We start from the raw sequence: 19,660 nt of genomic DNA on the forward strand, positions 1-19,660 counted from the left end.
TTGTGCTACAGTAGCTCTTCTGTGGGATCGGACCAGACGGGCTACACTTCTCTCCCCACTCGCATCAATAAGCCTTGGGGGCCCATGACCCGGTTCACTGGTTGTCCTTCCTTGGACCACGTTTGGTAGGTACTAACCACTGCATACTGGGAACACCCCACAAGATCTGTCATTTTGGAGATGCTTTGACCCAGTCGTTTAGCCATCACAATTTGGCCCTTGTCAAGGTCGCTCAGTTCCTTACGCTTGCCCATTTGCCCAATGTTATTCACTTCACCTGTCAGTGGTTTTAATGTTGTGGCTGATTGGTGTATATGTCGATCTCAGTTAGGAGAAAAAAATGGCTCCTTCTTGGTATTTCATTTAGGTAAATAATTCCCTATTTTAAAGAGAAGGGCAAACCCCCACTCTGAAAGAAGGATTTTCAGTTTTAGAAGACCATCCATTGTTACAAGATAGTTGTGTATAATGTTATCTCTTGTTATCTCACCCCGAGTGAGCGCACTGTTAAATATTATTATTATTATTATTATTATTATTATTATTATTATTATTATCTGACTCCCTTAACAGATGAAGCTTTTACTGCTGCCATCCATTCAGCTGGTCATCTCCATTGCCCACGCTTTCCAGTATGAGGAGCTTGCACAGTATGTAAACAACCATGAAGAAGAATACATGGAGGTACAGTTGATTAGTATCATTATTATTAAGCCATATAAACAGTATATATAGGTATATATATATATATATATATGTATATATACATATATATGTATATATATGTGTGTGTGTATATATGTATATATGTGTATATATATGTGTGTGTATATATATATATATGTGTGTATATATGTATTATATGTGTGTGTATATATATATATATATGTGTATATATATAACCACAACTAGTGTGTGTCCTTTAGGCACTGCGGGACTGGGTGGCGGTGGAGAGCGACTCCAGCGACATCTCGAAGAGGCCAGACCTCCATCGCATGATGGAGCTGGCAGCTGAGATGCTGCGGACGATGGGGGGAACTGTGAATCTGGTAGACATTGGTGCACAGGAGGTCAGGAAATGAAGCCCCCCCCCCAATACAGACACTACTACAAATAATATTGCATTGATTGCGTGTATGAGATGTATTTAAAAAGGCGATATCAACCCCCCCAAATCTTTTTTCTCTCATTTTCCCTGTTTAGGGCCAAATTAATAATGATAAACATGATAGCAGGCCATAGATTACCGTGAGCTCACATTGTAATAACAACAGCATTTTGCATGTTACACCGACTGGACGTTCACGAGTAGATTTGATTTAAAACCGTCCGTGCTTTCTTTAAAAGCACCGATGGATCGCAGCCGATGGGATCATTTAATTCAGAAATTAATGGTACAAAAAAGGCAAGCATTCATCATTTTGTTCAGCAAATTCTTGTCAATGAGATGTCGCTTGTGGACCTAGTTTTGTCAGCCATATTGACTGTGCCACTTCCACACCCTTATTTAGCGAAAATCCCTCCTGCTCTACCAGCTTTGCTGCTCTGCTGTGTTGGTTCCCACAGCTTCCCAACGGCGAGACGCTGGCCATGCCCAAGGTGGTGACCGCCCAGTTCGGCAGCGACCCCCAGAAACAAACGGTGTGCGTATACGGCCACCTGGACATCCAGCCGGCCAAGATGGAGGACGGCTGGGCCACCGATCCCTACAACTTGACCGAACTGAACGGTTAGGTTGTTTTATCTTTAATGTGGCTGATCCACTGATGGAATGATTTCCAGTAGTAGCGATCAACATTAGGAGTTGGGGTTTCTTTGAGTTGGTAAACTTAAAGACGACACGCTCGCTGAACACTGACCCCACATTGTGTCACTTACTGAGGATGTACAAACAATTTTGTGTTGGAATGAATAGTGCTGGCTAAAACGGCTTCTCAGTTTGGGGGAAAAAAAAAAAATCACAATCACAAGAAATACAAATCAAAAAGATTACAAATAACACATATGTACACATCTATCTATACAAAGTTAACATGAATTACTACTATGCCAACTAGTAGCACTATGCTAACTACTGTATATAGTAGTACTATGCTTACTAGTAACACTATGCTAACTCGTAGCACTATAGCAAGTGGCAGTTAGTTAATAAAAAAGTTGCATACAGTAATATTAACAGTATTAACAACAGTCATAATATGAAAGTGAGTCAGTGGATTGAATGGCTTTTGGCTTTTTCAACACTTCATTAGCCTATTGGAGGCATTTAACCTCACTCAGCATGTTTCTGGACCCACTCACAACAAGGGGCATATGATTCATATGAAAGAAATGCTAATTATACATGAACCAGCAAGAACTCTCAGGTCCACAGGCAGTGGTCTTTTAACTATCCCTCGTCCCAACTCTAAAGCAGGAGAAGCTGCCTTCTGTATCTATGCCCCAAGTAAATGGAACACCCTGCCGAGGGACCTGAGAGAGGCCCCCACACTGATTACTTTTAAAAGCAGGTTAAAAACCTTGCTGTTCGCTACAGTCTATGACTGACTGACTGACGTCTGTCTGTCTGTCTGTCTGTCTGTCTGTTTGTCTGTGTTACTGGTGCTGGTGCTGTGGCTGCTGGTAACCTTATACCTAAACTTAACCCTCGCTTACCTTATAGCTAAAATTAAGTATCTCTAACCCTATACCCTAACTCAAACACCTCTAACCTTATACCTCAACTTAACCGTCTCTAACCTGAGTGACTTCTCCGGTTCTGGTGAAAGCTACCACTTCCAGTTTTGGTGACTTCTTTGCGTGTGCGTTGCTGTTCTCTTTTTTGCTGTTGTTTTTTGTTGCTGCTGCTGGAGTTGTTGTTGCTGCTGCAGTTGTTGTTCTTTGGCTGCTGCTGCTATTTCTGTTGCTGTTGTTGTAGTTTCTGTTGTGATATTACAGTGAGAGGAATATAAGAAGGCTGTGTTTTCGGAGAGATAGTCAAAAGGATCTCCCTCCCTAGGTCAGAATGAAAACCTGACCTGACCCGTCATTTAGGGATGCTAATTAAAGGACCGTGACTGGATTAAGATGAGATGGTGCACACAGTTGAAATTTCCGTTTCCAGTGAGGGCTACCACTTCTGGTTCTGGTGACATCTTTGCTCTGTGTTCCTTTGTTGAGATGAAATGGTACACACTGTTGACCCACTGAGATTTCTGGTTCCGGTGAGAGCTACCACTTCCGGTCCCGGTGACGTCTTCGCTTGTGCGCTGTTGCTGCTACTATTGCTGCTGTGGTTTTCTGTTGCTGCTATTGTTTCTGCTGGTATTGTCATTGCTGCTGCTAACGTAATACCTAAACTTAACCATCCACCGTGACTGGATTTAGATGAGATGGTGCACACAGTTGAAATCTCAGTGTCTGGTGAGTGCTGCCACTTCCAGTTCCGATGACGTCTTTGCTGTGCGTTGCTTCCCTGAGAACTGTTGACTCAACACAGATGAGATTTCTGGTTCCGGTGAGATCTACCACTTCCAGTTCTGGTGACATCTTCGCTTGTGCGCTGTTGCTTCTGCTGTTTTTGCTGCTGCTATTGTTGCTGCTGGTACAGTAGCCACTAGCTGCTGGTGGTGTTGTTGGTGTGGCTAACCTTGTACCTTAACTGGTGGTGTTGTTGCCGCTGCTAACCTTATACCTAAACTTAACCATCTCTGACCTTATTCCTAAACCTAATCATCTCAAACATTATAGCAAAACATAACAATCCCTGAACTTATACCTAAACTTAACCATCGCTAACCTTATACCCTAATTTAAATATCTCTAACTTTGTACCTCAACTCAACATCTCTAACATCTCTAACCTAAATGTGACTTTTCCGGTTCCGGTGAGCTCTTTGTGTGTGCATTGCTGTTGTTGCTCCTACTTTGGCTTTGCTGTTGTTGTTGCTGCTGGTGTTGATGTTGCTGCTATTTCTGTTGCTGTGGTTGTTTCTGTTGTGATATTACAGTTAGAGGATCATAAGAAGGTCGTGTTTTCAGAGAGAGAGAGAGTCAAAAGGATCTCCCTCCCGAGGTCTGATTGAAAACTTGACCCGTAACTTAGGTTCGCTAATTAAAGATCCGTGACTGGATTAAGATGAGATGGTGCACACAGTTGAAATTTCCATTTTCCAGTGAGGGCTACCACTTCCGGTTCCGGTGACGTCTTTGCTGTGCTTTACTTCGTTGAGATGAGATGGTACACACTGTTGACTCAATTCAGATGAGGAGATTTCTGGTTCCAGTGAGAACTACCACTTCCAGTCCCGGTGACGTCTGTTGCTGTTGCTGTTTTTGTTGCTGCTGTTGTCTGCTGCTGGTAATGTCACTGCTGGTGTTGTCGTTGCTGCTGCTGCTGGTGCTGTTGTTGGTGCCGCTAACCTTATACCTTAACTGGTGTTGTGGTTGCTGCTGCTAACCTTATACCTAAACTTAACCCTCGCTTACCTTATACCTCAATTTAACGTAACCTTATACCTCGACTTAATCATCTCTAACCTGAGTGACCTTTCCAGTTCCGGTGAGAGCTACCACTTCCTGTTCCAGTGACGTCTTTGCGTGTACGTTGCTGCTGTTGTTGTTTCTGCTTGTGTCGATGTTGCTGCTTCCTTTGTTGTTGTTTCTGTGGCTGTTGTTGCTGCTGTTGTTGTTTTCTGTTGCTGTTGCTGCTGCTGTGGTTGGAGTCGCTTTTATTGTTGTTTTTGTTGTCTTTGCTGTTGCTTTTGTTGTTGCTGTTGTTTCAGGGGCATTCTTTTGTAATGACCGGCTGACAACTACGTTCTCTCTTTCTTTTTTGTATTTCTTTGTAAAGCGCATTGTGTTGCCCTGATATGAAATGCACTCTATAAATAAAGTGTGACTTGACTTGACTTTACCTGACTTTTGCATATGATGCGTCTTGTCTATTTAAATGGATCTGCAGGTAACTTGTATGGGAGAGGGGCATCCGACAACAAAGCTCCGGTTTTAGCCTGGATCCATGCGATCAAGGCCTACCGGGCTCTAAACATGGTGAGGAGAAAGAAATTCCACTTCCATTTCCTGTATGTTTCCCTGTAGAGCTTAGAGACAGACAGACAAATAAAAAGACACACAGACACACATAGATGAACAGTACACAACAAAAAATATGGCAATATACAATTAACATCATTATACAAACAAACAAACAAATCTATCCGAAAATGTAACACAATGTTGTTAAAACAATAACAAAAATAGAAAACGAGAAATATTTGTTCACATACAATAAATGTATACACTAACTAGAAGATACATTTCCATGAAGAATAAGCCAAAAATAAATGTAAATAAACCTAATATGAAAAACATTGATAAAGAAATAAGTAATAACAGCAAATATAAACCTAATAAAATGAAGAAAAACAATACATACAATAATAAAATAAATACAAATGATGAAAAAAGAAGCCTACAATTTAAACAGCAGATAATAAATATCTATCACATTCCATTTTGCTTCATCTCTTTCAGGAGCTGCCGGTCAACGTGAAGTTTGTGTTGGAAGGGATGGAGGAGGTGGGCTCCAACGGCCTGGATGGCATAATCCTGGCGCAGCACGACACCTTCTTCGCTGACGTTGACTTCATCATTATCTCTGACTGCATCTGGCTCAGCCGCCGGCCCGCCCTCACCTACGGCACCAGGGGCAACTGCTACTTCTTTGCCGAGGTACCGGGGCTTCCGAGCAATTCTTGGATCCGATGGGCAAAGTTTTTTTTTCTTAAAGGGGACCTATTCCTTTTCACCAAGTTACTTTATCTCTGAGGTCCCCAAAACATGTGGTTTTTTTCGTTTGTTTTTTTTTTGCTGCAAATACCACTCAGATTATGAATTCTAGCCATTCTAACATGCCCATAAGTCCATCGTGTTCCTGACGCTCTGTTTAAGTCGGAGGAGCTACACTCCTGAGGCCACGAGTTCTGTGAGCCAATGGGGATTGAGTATAAGTTCTGTGTTCTGTGAGCCAATGGGGTTGGAGCTTTATTGTGGATTCAGATGTATTTTCTCGATAACTTTAACTGATTTCACCTTATCAGTCCACCAAAATCTGTGTCCGAACAAATTTGAGGTGAGAAATAAGCATCCAGAATCTTTGCTCATGTTAGATCTACAAAACCTTATTCAAATGTTTGTCGTGACTTTACCCCTGGTGCTCCAAGGTCCCCCCTGCCCTGGACACCGCGGGATATGGCGGAGCTTGGGGCTTTTATGTTTTATTCAATTATCGAAACGTCGTAAAATGAAATAAATACATCTACAGTTTTGTTTGGAGAAACGTAGAGCGTAACGCGTGCCACAGCCGACAGCAACCTAACGTGGACACACACACAGAAACACAGCAGAATACATTTTTAAATACTTTTTCCCTCATAGTAACGGCTTGTGTTAGGACATGTTTTCTGAAACAGACAGCTCACAAAAAAACTGACTGGGTTATCTTTTTCAGAGTTTGTGTGGTTTTTTTTGTGCACAAGCGCTGAAAAGGTGAGTTTTGCATAATAGGACCCCTTAAAATGATTCCTGTTCCTATTGTTGTTCATGATAAAGAAAAAGCATATGAAACGGCAACAAAAGGATTAAAAAAATATCCCATCTATATTCACATTTATACCGATATTGCTTACTAGCAGCCATACATTTGCAGCAACGCCTTCGCTGCCAGAACCTTTTAATTGAAAATTTCCTGTGCGTAAAACCACATTTTTATTTTGGCCATATTTTCTTTTTCTTTTTTTTGAGGGTTGCACAGTTGTTGTTTTTTTATGAAAATGTACTCAGCCCCACACACTGATTCTGATGAAGTAGAGGCTCCGATTACTTTTTGCAAACAAATTTGATCGTACTCACATTTGTGATCAAGGCCCGCCACCTTGAACATGCCACTTCCAAGGGCTATAGCAGTTTCCTGCTGCAATGGTATTTCTACCATTGTGAGATACAGTATTGTAGCGACCCAAGGGGGGGGGGCAGGCCTTTTGGTTATGTTGATGCAAAGGATTGGTCTGGAGATGTTATGTGCCTCCATTGTGGTTTATTATGTGTTTTTAATCATTTGGGATATTCTGTTGGTGTTGGGCCGTGTTGTTTGTGTTGGGGGTGACCTGGACTGCATTGACTGTTGTTGACGAGGACAGGACCGTGACGTTGACTGATGTAGCCAGTTATGGCTTCAGGGGTTCTATGGGTTATTGTCTGGGGAAATAAAAGGAAGCTGCCCCTGCTGGTCATGTGGTGTATGGGACTCAGGTGGTGACTTATAAAAAGAATGCTCTGTCTTGACCAAATTAATTTGTTTCACTGTGCAAGCTCACCACGTAGGTGTCAGAAGTCGGATACGAAAAAAATTAATTGAGAGCTCCGTGAAATAGCAGAGGCTTTATGGGAGATGGACCAGCTGACAGGTAGCCCTGCCCAACACAATGGCGTCAGTGCATCACGACTGAGAAATAGAGAGTTTCTGGCGCAAGATGTAAAGCCAACGTGAGATCGGTCTCCACCCGGTAGCCAGGGGGAAAACTGCAACGCTGTTAGCTGCCTATGAAAATCCACCAGGAACACCTACCCCTGGGGTTCCGTCAACAATGGCTGTGCCTTGAACCCCTAAGCTGCCGTCAGCTTCACACAGATGGGGTTGGTCCAGCATGCCATTTACACTGGCACGTCTCCACCCATCCCACCTGCAGCCCCACCGCCTGGCCCTGGCCAAGCGTCGCATCGCAGAGGAAAAGATCATGGAGATGGCTCATGTGGGAGTAAACAAGCCTTCCGATAGCCTGTAGGCAGCGACAGCCGTTCTGGTGAGAAAGAAGGATGACAGCTGGAGGTTCTGCGTGGACGATAGGCGTCTGAATGCTGCAACCACCAAGGACTCCTACCCACTACCCCACATCGCGCCGAATTACATCACAGGTTCCATCTGGTTCAGCTCCTGGATTTGCGCAGCGGCTACTAGCACGTGAAGGTGGCGGTGGAGGCCCGGCTAAAGACGGCGTTCACCATCGGGCAAGGGTTCCGAGTCATGCCATTTGGACTCTGTAACGGGCCATCCACATTCGAGAGTGTGCTGGCAGCCGTTCCCCACGATCACTGTGTGGTGTACCTGGACGACCTGCTGGTACACGCCAACAGTTTCGAGGGGGCCTTAGCCAACCTGCGGCAGGTTTTTGCTGCCATTCGACAGGCAAGGTTGAGGCTTAACCCGAAAAAGTGTCATCTGTTCCGGAGAGAGAAAACGTTCCTGGGGCATGAGGTCAGTGCGCAGGGGGTTGCCACCAATCCGGCAGCAGTTGCCAACGTCAACTACTGTCAGTGAACTGTGAAGCTTCCTGGGCCTGGCCTCCTACTACATTTAGTCATTTATCAGACGCTTTTATCCAAAGCGACTTACAATTGTTCAAACACCGACGGACGCAGCCATCAGGAGCAATTAGGGGTCTTGCTCAAGGACACTACAGCATGCTAGCAGGAGGAGCCTGGGATCGAACCAGCAACCTTTAGATCACTAGACCACCAGCTCTACCTCCTGAGCTACCATCCCCACTACCACCGGTTTCATGAGGGACTGTGCCGACATAGCCAGCCTGCTTCACTGACTCATGGACAAGGGCTGACTCTTCTGCTGGGATGACACCTGCAACGCAGCCTTCACCTGACTTCGGAGCGCCCTGATCGAGGCCCCTGTGTTGGCCTATCCTGATGCCCAGCAGCCCTTCATTGTGGATGCTAATCCAATAATGTGGGGGTGGGGGCTGTCTTGTCCCAAGGAAAAGGGGGTGAGGAGCAGGCGGTGGACTACTACAGCCGGGCACTTTGCCGGGCCGAAAGGAACTATTGTGTCACCCGGTGGGAGCTGCTGGCAGTGGTCCAGGCGTTGGGTCACTTCAGACCTTACAATCGGTTCTTCCTATGCACCAAACATGCCTCTCTCACCTGGCTCCTGAACCTTCGTAACCCTCAGGGCCAGGTAGCCTGGTGGCTGGAGGTCCTAAAGGATATAACCTTGAGGTGCAGCACCGGCTGGGACCTCAGCATGGTAACGCCAATGCTGTCTCCCGGCAACCCTGTACGGCGATGGAGTGTCGCTATTGTAGGCATTAGGAGGAGCGGGACCGTGTGACGCAGATGGTGGCGGCCATCCGGACCAGCAGTGACGAGGGGTGGCTGGCGTTGTCAAACCAGGAGCTGCAGCAACATCAGGGAGCAAACACCGAGTTGGTGCAACTGCGGGGCTGGCTGGAGGAAGGACGGCGAGGGTGTGGGCGGCGGTGTCAGCATCCAGCCCTGAGGTGAAGGGCTATCATTGCCAGTAGGGCAACCTTGAGCTCCAAGATGGGACGGTGTATTGTTAAGGTCGGGCCCCCAGATGGGGGAACGACCTGCTCCACCTGCTGGTGCCTCATATGCTCCATCCCCAGGTCCTCCAGCTTGTCCACTGTGCAGCGGAGACGGGGCACTACAGTTCGGTGAGCTGTGCAGGCGACTGGGGGTGAGCAAGATGAGGACGACACCGCTGCACCCCCAGAGCGATGGGCTGGTTGAGCGCTCAACCGAACCTTGGCAACTTAGCTGCCCATCCTCACTAGCTGACACCAGCGGGACTGGGAGCACCACCTGCCCCTGATCTTGTGGTCCTACCGAACTGCTGTGCAGGAGTCAAGCCGGTGTACACCTGCGCCAATCATATTCGGGGGAACTTCGGATGCCTGTGGATCTGGTGTTCGGGCCCCCCCCCCCCTCGAGATTGCCGGCGACACAGAACTGGACTACTATCAATGGCTGACGGACCGCCTGTGGTAGTTGTGGAAGAAATTCTTACGCAATGAGGTTAATCTGCCCGCTACAAGAAAACAAAAACTGAGAATATTCAAGATAATTTATTCTGCAGAATAAAGAGAAAGATTCAGTACTGCTACAAAGCAGCGCTCGGATCAATCTGATATCACAGAAAAAGACAGGTGGCTTTATACAAGAAAACAGGGTGTGGTTTGGGTCAGAGGTCTCCAACAAGTCTGCCCCCCCAACAACTGTCTTCCTGGGTGCCCCCCCTAGACAATGGAAATAACAGGTACTTGCAAACATGACCTGGCAGAAGCGGGTTGCATGACAATGCACTTCTAGGTTACCCTGTTGAGTGTCCCTCATCTCTATAGAAGGTAAACAGGGCCAAGTGTGATCTGATTCTTTGATATTAGAATTGACATTGTAGGAGCAAAACATTTCTCTTTAAATTAACTCTGGGGGGGTTCCTGGGGAGACAGAGACAAATGTTTTAAAACCCCCTTTTGGAGGTAGAGGCCTTTGTCCTCATTCAAAATAGTTGATCGTAATCATTTTTCTCTCACATAGTCCACGAGTATAGTTCAAGTTCAAGAGATAATTATTTGTCACATACATATAAATACGGTCATACATATACCTCCAGGCCCAGGCCAGTTCAGGGGTACAGCAGAAGAGGGTCTACGACACACGCTTTTGGGGGTGAGCCTTTGCGCCTGGGGACAGGGTGTGGGTGTTCTGCCCTACCCGCACAAAAGGGCTGTCCCCCAAGCTGTGCAGTCACTGACTGAGTACTGGGACAGATCACTGAGGTAGTGTACAGGGTGTGCATGTCGGGTCAGGTGGTGCTGTACAAAGACAGACTCGCTCCCTATCGGCTCCTTGTCCCTCCTTCTGCTGGGGACGAGGGGGAGCCCAGCATCCCATGCCAAGACCAGCGCACAGTGCCCACAGAGACATCCTCTGTGGAACGCCGGCAGCCAATCCATCGGCGTCGCCAAACGGGACATTTTGTATCCGGTGATGGGGTCATCGGGGGCAACTGACCCCTAGGTGAGGGCTATGTAGCGACCCAAGGGGGTGGGCCCAGGCCTTTTGCTTATGTTGCTGCAAAGGATTGTGGGTCCAGAAATGTTATGTCTTCATTGTAATTTATTATGTGTTTTTAATCGTTCGGGATAGTCTGTTGGTGTTGGGCTGTGTTGTTTGTGTTGGGGGGTGACCCAGACTGCGTTGACTGTTGTTGACTAGGACAGGACCGTGATGTTGACTGACGTAGCCGGTTATGGCTTCAGGGGTTCGAAGTGTTGTTGTTTGTGGAAAAAAAATGGAAGCTGCCTCCTGTGGTGGATGGGATGCAGGCGGTGGCTTAAAAATAATGCTCTGCCTTGACCAAACTAATTTGTTTCACAGTGCAAGTTCACCACAGTATCTTGATTGGCAAACCAACGCATCGATTAAACGGGAGCCCAGAACCAACAAAAAATCAATAACCCTGGAAGCGTTGGTGGTTACTACTTTATCTAAAGTAGATTTTGGTCTGAAATGCCCCATCCTTGTGGCAGAAACTGTAAACCGTGCATTGATTATGTGATCTTTCCAGGTTGAAGGACCGAAGAAGGACCTACACTCTGGAGTATACGGAGGCACTATAATAGAGCCCATGACCGATTTAATTGGCATTCTTGGTGAGTATCTGGAATTCTATTTCAATTTTAATCAAGTAATGTTCATATGTATTTACTTTATAAATTGTACTCCACTACATTCATCTGTAACACTTTGGCTTAACACACACTAACCATAATGATAATAATACATTTACATTTATTCATTGATCAGACGCTATTGTTCAAAGTGACTTACATGAGAGGCTAAATAATCAAAGCATACATCGACCATTGGAGCAATGTCAAACTTAAACTGATGTCATAATAATAAAAATAGCTGCAGCCAGCAAAGCATGGGGTCCAGGTTAGTTTGTGTGACGTGTGACAAAACGATGTACAAGTCCCATTTGCAATACTGAGGAATTTACTACAGTTAATGTTATAACTATAACTACAGTTCAAAATGACGTGTCTCCAAATTAATTGTCTGTAATGGAATATACACTCATGTTATAATGGCAACAAATCTTGGTTTGACTGAGAAAAACAACATTTATTGTAGACTATTCATTTGGAATTTGGCTTAATATCTAAGGATAAATACAAATGTATGTAATCGCCTTGCCAAACAGTGAGATGTGATAAAGATGGTTCTGCATTTCAAACCCAGGTATAGCCATAAATCAACTAATTGGCAAATGTGTATTAGTCTGGTATTTCTCCGTTCCTTTTCGATTTCCAAGTTACCAACAGGCACAGACCAAAATGTCTCTGGACGCAATTGGATAGACCTACAATCAATCAGAGCAACGAAAACGTGTGAGAGTGCTAACGCTGAGCGAGTGAGTTGGTAAATGAAACTTTTACCAAATCTTGTCAGAAGTACCGCAAATACATCTTTCTTACAAACAAAAGCTTTTTGGAGAAAATATACCGTCCAGTTCGCTTAATACTGTTGGGTCATCGGATTCAACAGACTGTTCCACAACAGTGGCAGCCATCTTGGTCGGTTATGAAAATGCCTCAATGGCGCTCCTCTGCATCGTCATTGTATCAAACACAACCCATATATAGATAAACGGTTGTTACTGGGCTGACCCTGGCAATTTCGGGTGGAAATCTAGTGCTTTTCAAAAGTCCAGGAACATGGAGGTGGGACTTCCAGCGCTGAACATTTCTGATTGGTCGAGTACTCGCAGCATTTTATTCCAGACACCATTTTATCTGTAGCTGCAAACCTTTATTGTTTTATTGTTGTTTTTTAAACATAAAACGAAACAACCAAGGGTATATGTATATGTATGAACACACAAATTGGCAAGTGGTGTAGCAAGTAAAATTTTGCCCCTTCTACACAGTAGACCGAGGTTCGATTCTCCGTGTGTGAACTCATGTTTTGTTTCAAACTTGATAATAAAATTTTGATTGAGCGGGGTAATCATTGGCCTTATTTTGTCCATCTTGTTGGTGAGTGACTGGGAGTTGGTCAGGAAGAGACTCGGCAGGGCTGGTCTGTGCGGGCTAGCCCGTAGCCTGCGCGCCGCTATCTCGGGGAGGTCCTGATTGTCTATAACCAATCAGTAGACTGCAATGCTATCACGTGACCTGTGAGTGCTGCCATCTTATGCATGTACGCAGTGATTTTACCCTTGCAGAGATTCTAAAAACGTTTTTTACTAAACTATTCCACAAAAATTGACAAATCTGGTTCAAACTCAGATGACGGCATCCACACAACACTGACATCAATTTTTCATGGAAAAAAAACAATAGGGGTCTCCACCCCCTTCGGGCAGGACCTCTAATAATATTAGAAATAACTAATTATAATTACAATAATACAATTAATGCATCACCTATATTATATTGTTTATCTTCACACTGAAATAGGCGGTATTTATGTTGGACTTATGTACTTAATGTCAAGTACAATAATATTTGAAGTGTTTGAGTTTTTAATGGAGGTGTTTTTACTTTTATTTGGATATTTACTTCTACTTTGGTACAGGATATGAGTACTTTTATAGTTTTATTTATACTACAATCTGTTTGTGGAATGATGTGTGTAAGTAGTGATGTTCAAAGGTGGCTTGAAAAGTGCCATAAAACAATCTGTTGTAAAATGAAAACAAGAAAAACTAAATACCCTCCCCATATTTACCTCAGACACACTGATTAGCCCCAGCGGTAAGATCCTGGTCCCCGGCATTAGGGAGGCCGTGGCCCCTCTCTCCGATGAGGAGTGGAAAAAGTACCAGGACATTGAGTTTGACATTGATGGCTTCAAGGAGATGATCGGTGTCAGCCAGCTCATGTACAATAACAAGGTAATATCTGTCTGTTTGTCTGTCTATCTATCTGTCTGTCTGATCGTATTCTTACCTCATCAGTTGACTCTTTCCTTTATATCTAGGTAGACTTGTTGGCCCACAGGTGGCGCTACCCCACCCTATCCATCCACGGTATTGAAGGGGCCTTCTCTGCCTCTGGCTCAAAGACTGTGATCCCTGCTAAAGTCACCGCAAAGTTCTCCATGAGACAAGTTCCAAATATGGACCCTGCGATGGTCAAGAAACAGGTAGACGCTTTCCAAATCACTGTTTTCTCATTCCGTGTTTTCTGCCAACCATTTTTCTTCCGCGGCGCACTTTTTACAATGCAATGAATCCACGGCACCCCACCATCGTTTTAACCGTTAAAAATGTCAACTGATGTGAGACTCACAAATGATTTGTTCGTTGTAAACAAACCTTTTAAATGACTCGGGAGTTGGGAGTCACTCTGGGGAAAGGCTGGGAGAGGGAGTTGACTCACAAACTGAAAATAATTACGGAGGATTAAATGGAAGTCCAAGGAAAAACAGGCCAAAGCATTTGACATAATTCATATAAAATATGACTGGTTTGCTCTTTGCATTCCGGCAAAATACATTATTTTCACTGAATTAAATGATTCTTGTGAGAATTCCATTCACAACCTCAGAGTCTAACCAACTCTTCTGACTCTTGTTCACCTCGCTCACCATGCGATGAACCATCCCAATCAGATGGGCAAAGTGTCGGGAAACTGAACAACTTTTACAGCGTCGTCGAGAACCACACCTCAAAAAAGAGTCAAACCCTTCATCACTACAAATACTTTTTGCCCTCAGTGTCAAACTTGTTCTGATCAACACTGAGCTGGTGTTCTGGCCGGGACTGAATTCAATTCAATGATGTGCCATGTTGCAATTTTTTCATCCTGTAACACAAGAGCTAATTCTCCTTATTTCATTTTTTTTAAGTGGAATTTGAAAAATCGAGTCCTTTCCGGCAATCTATTTCCTTTCATATCCAATCTGATCCCCCCAGCTTATCCTTCCCATGTGTGCAGGTGACAGACTACTTGCACTCTGTGTTTGCCAAGAGGAAGAGCCCTAACAAGCTGAAGGTGACTATGCTTATCGGTGCCAAGCCCTGGCTGGCTGACACCCAGGACCCTCTCTATGAGGCCGGAAAGAGGGCCATAAAGAGAGGTACTTGCACTTTTATCACACACGCACCACTCAGCATTTTTTCAATGCAGCCAGAGGATACCAAACATGACACATCTATAGGGCAAACTACATAATCGATTTAACAATATTATGAGAATCCTGATGTTCCAGTGTCAGTTTGCTTAACGGCCCATGTCCCTCTTCTAGTCTTTGACGTAGAGCCCGACCTGATCCGCGAGGGCGGAACGATCCCGGTCGCCAGAACCTTCCAAGATGTGACGGGGAAAAGCATCATCATGCTGCCCATCGGAGACTTTGATGCCGGGATGCACTCTCAGAACGAGAAAATAAGCCGGTGGGTGGTCGCCTTCTTTAACTGCCTTCAACTAGACAGGACATTTGTGTAAGTAACAAAGCGACTATGTCTGATTGAAGGAAGACGACTGGGATTAGAAAATGAAAATAATATCAACTGAACAGGTCGAGAAAGACAGAGAAATACAATAAAGGTATTAAAGAATAAAGTAATAAAGATCAGAGGCGACCTATGGTTACAAAGCCCCCTAACACAAAAACAAAAGATGGGCAGAGTCAGACGAAGTACAATATATAATCGAGACATAACAGTAAACATATGGAAGCGCGTTTAATATCGGACGGCACACGATCCGGTGACAACACGCATCGCCATGAGAACAATGTGAGGCCCTCGGCTTGGCGTAGCGTAGGCCTTGAAGTGCTTGGGGACTGAATTGTGATTAAGGAGGCTGTGGAAATATACGACAGGTTTACATTAGGGAGGATCTCTGGATGGAAACAAAGAACAGAGCAGGCAGCTGAAACTCATTTCAACAAATGCCTGAAGATCTCCGTAGGTGATATTTTTATATTGATTTGTTTTGTAGGACACTCGATGATATGAGGATCTATGCCTATACCGGCATACTAGCCGCCGTTTCAATCTGTTTTTAATTGTTATTCCCATTTTTGTAGTTTAGGACACAGCAGAAACATTCAACACAATTGGTTGACTAAAACTTGATATAAAACTGCTGTACACTCAACCTGGTGCTTCCCATAGTCTCATAATCCACGTTCCATATTTAGAAATTATTTGTGGCAAATATACTTAGATAGCAATGAATTATTTTACAAAATTGTATGTGTTGTTACATTAAATCCACAAGGTCAAGTGTCGAATAATATCAAATAAGTGGATCAAGATATTGGGAGGGGTAAGAGAATGACTGTGGACGTGTTCCCGTTACGGCGGTGCTTTATTTAGGAAAACCTTTAATAAGGAATGGGAACACAATAAAATACATGTGAAATAAAACCACATTGTCTTTATTTGGACAGTGTGTTAGTGTGTTCGGAACGAGGGTGTGGAGACCATGGGTCCCGCAAATTGGCGGAGATGAGTGAGTAACACACACTCATCGAGTGGCCGCAAAAAACAGCGATAGGCTTTCAATGCTGTCGGTAACACTCTATTCCAGTAATACCTGGCGTAGACATTCTCACCAAAAAAATACCTGAAAGTGGGGGGGGGGGGACAGAAAATCATGTGCCCCCCCCCTCCCCATCCCCCATCCCCCCGCCTATTCAAGCGACCATGGCCCTGGATCCTGGAATTAGTGAAGTCAGACTGCTGTGGCATCATGTTTTTCGTGATATGCGGAGTTAAGCTTTTGCACGGCACACAGATTGTATATTTGTCCCCCATTACTTGCATTAAACTTATGATGGGAGCATGCGATTTATTCAGTCGCTCAGTACGTGAAAACTTACCCTATACCCTAAACCTCTCTCACGCCTCCTCTTCTCTTGCCTCTCGCAGATACAACTACATCGAGGGAACCAAGTTATTCATCGTCTACCTTAATGAAGTGGCCCAGATCAAGAAACAAGTGTGATCGTTTGTAACCTGGCATTATATACATTCCTCAACCATTCCAGCAGCTGTACCGGAGACTTTGTACGTTAGTCTTGTGTTTCCACCTCCATTCCTTCTCCATTTTCATTACGTCGTTGCCCTTTGATTCATATTCAAACACATTTCCACCTTTTTGTGTCCATCTATCTGCCTATCTTAATTCATGAAAGAATCAGTGGCTGTGTGCTCTTTGCCGATGTGTCTTCAATAAGGCGATTGCTCATTTAAATGTGCCCGAACCGTCATGCAATGTTTTGAGTAGGTATGTCGTGTATTAAATGCTTCACAATGCAACCATGATTGAACGACTGTGTATTTATTTATTTATATGAAGGAAAAAAAATAGCCACCAGTTCTTCAAATGGCAGAGCTGTACAAAATACAGAACATCAATATTGGGAATCCTTACATTGACACAATACACGAGATAGATAAATAGACAGCACAATTATTTCAAAATAACAGCAAACGTATTTCACCTTCTGGTAAGGAACAATGAAAAACGTGAGAACAGTTGTACTCTATTGCAGTGTTGTATTGCAGAGGCGGTCCTGGCGGTGGCAGCGAGTGGCGGAGGAGAAACCCTGGCGTTGTGAAAAAGCCGGCTCTTGACACTTCAGCGGCCTGATTCACAACACCAGCTGACCCTCCACACCAGACCAAAGACTGCTATTGTTATATCGTTGATGTCCAAAATGATTCACAGGGATCGACAGAGGACCTTCCAACCCTCTCGTTTCATGACTGTCTTTTGACGACTATGGGCTCTTATCAGCTCTCAAAACATATACAGACTTACCTCCTCAGCTGCAGTAGCAACACTTCGAACAACTTTTTATTTTTTTATTTAGTCTCTCCTTAATTAAGCAGACACAAGATTCCACGCCTAACAAATAATGGGTGGGTGCCGCCTACTGGCTGTTTATGCATCGTGTGTACTTAAGTTCTGTCCCTCCCAATCAGCAGTGATGCTGTGACATCCTAATCGGTCAGTTGTCGGAGCGCCTCGTCCTTGCCCTTGAGGAAGCAGAATCTGGAACTTTATTTGTTTATGCACACATTGAAAGAGTTACAACAGCGTATTAACAAGTTATTTGCATAGAGTGATCATCAATGTGCCTCCTTTTGTGCTGTTCCACAGTTTTGCACTGCTACCATTAAAACACCTGAAGTCATTTCCGAAGTCAATCTTGGGTACTTTTTGGGATTGTGTTCAGCTGGTTGCATAGTTATGCACACATACATAGTGAGGGCAGAGAAAAGTCTGTCTGAGAAACAGCTTGTATGACAGACTGCAGTGCCAACAGTGTGCACAGTGGTGGTCTTCACGGTTCATGCCGCACCACGCCTGTCTTATGGGGAGACTTCTTCTCGATGACAGGCTGGTTCAAACGTTTTGACACAACCTAGAGAGAGAGAGAGAGAGAGGGAGAGAGAGAGAGAGAGAGAGAGAGATGCATTTCTTGGGAACACCTCATTATGTATGTGATATATGATAAGGTAAAGGGGCAAATTAAGGATGTGAATGAAACAGACAAATGTTTCCAAAAAGATGAGTCCAACTTAATGGTGTCTTCCAGGATGGCACACGCACCAGGGCGGTCCTCGGCCATATCTGCGCTCTATTTGGTTTATCTATTAATAAAGTACTTAGGTATTGAGGACAGGGTCGGGGAGGAGCTGAGAATAACTTGGGCATCGCAGCGGCACGTCATAATTCCACCTTAAAGTAGCTCACTGCGTGCCAACGTGGAAATCCGGTACCAAAAGAAGTCAGTATTGTACATAACCCTTGTTAAAAGTTGAATTATTTACGGTTATTTCGAGAAACAAAGAAGGAGAATGCATTTAAATATACTTATATATATATATATATATATATATATATAAAATGGCAGGCCAAAGGTAAAAAGCCTGTGCAAATAACGTTAATGACACCCATAAATATAACAAATATTCTTATATTCAGCATTTGCAATTTAAATTCAAGCGACTTGCATTTATGCTGCGTGAATTGCTGTATAAAGAAGACAACGGCTGGGAACATGAAAAAGGCTCAGGCACTCAAGATGTAGTGAATCTTTGAAAAGAGATAGATGTATAGATAGATAGATAGTGTTTCCATTCTTCTCTTCCTTTCCAAGCCAAGGCGAACGTGCGAGACGATTTGAGCGCTTCATTAGGGTCGTGTTTTTTTTTCACTACCCCACCGGCCAAGCCCCGACCCTACCCGGGAGAGGTTAGTCCTCGCTAATTCCCTCACAAGCCGTGTCACACTCAGCATAACAACCCACCCACCCCCACACCCACACCCTGCCTAATCCCATTTTTCACCAGGTTCGCTAGAATTTCCGCTCAATCAAATTGCGACAAAAGCTGACACAAGGGCTTTTGTGCCCAAGAAAGTTCCTCCTTTGGCGGTTTCAATTAAACAGCCGGGCCGGCCCAGTGGAGGCTCTTGGATAAACGCCCAGTGTCCTTCGAACAAAGAATTCCATTGCGCATAATGGACAGGAACACACTTCACCCAAGGAGGAGGGAAGGGAGGAGAAGAGGGAGGGGAAAGAAGCAAATGTGCCAAAGCAATCGTCCACAACACTACAACTTAGCTCAATTCAGGGTCAAGAGGTAGGTTTTTTTGGGGGGGTGGGGGGTGTTTCTTTTCAAGAGGGGAGAGGGGACAAAGAGGTAAGTACCACAATTTGCCTCAGGGATTTTGTGTGTGTGTGTGTGTCTGTGTGTGTGTGCGCGTGTGTGTCTGTGTGTGTGTGTATGCGTGTGTGTGCATGTGAGGGAGAAAGAGAGAGTACAGAGAAAGCA

At 44.5% G+C, this 19,660-nt stretch overlaps 1 protein-coding gene across 1 annotated transcript; it reads left to right on the plus strand.

Moving 5' to 3' along the window:
• Nucleotides 1-573: 573 nt before the first annotated feature.
• On the plus strand, nt 574-16,820 carry cndp1 (carnosine dipeptidase 1; the record flags this gene model as incomplete). The annotated part of the gene is made up of 11 exons (XM_080006204.1): nt 574-684; nt 927-1,070; nt 1,567-1,729; nt 4,943-5,031; nt 5,515-5,712; nt 11,423-11,507; nt 13,596-13,756; nt 13,843-14,007; nt 14,802-14,943; nt 15,112-15,259; nt 16,745-16,820. 11 exons carry the CDS (start codon nt 574-576, stop codon nt 16,818-16,820), a joined length of 1,482 nt encoding a protein of 493 aa, XP_079862330.1.
• Nucleotides 16,821-19,660: the final 2,840 nt, after the last annotated feature.

The sequence above is a fragment of the Zeus faber genome (genome assembly GCF_960531495.2).
Source record: "Zeus faber genome assembly, chromosome: 8".
NCBI classification, from domain to species: Eukaryota; Metazoa; Chordata; class Actinopteri; order Zeiformes; family Zeidae; genus Zeus; species Zeus faber.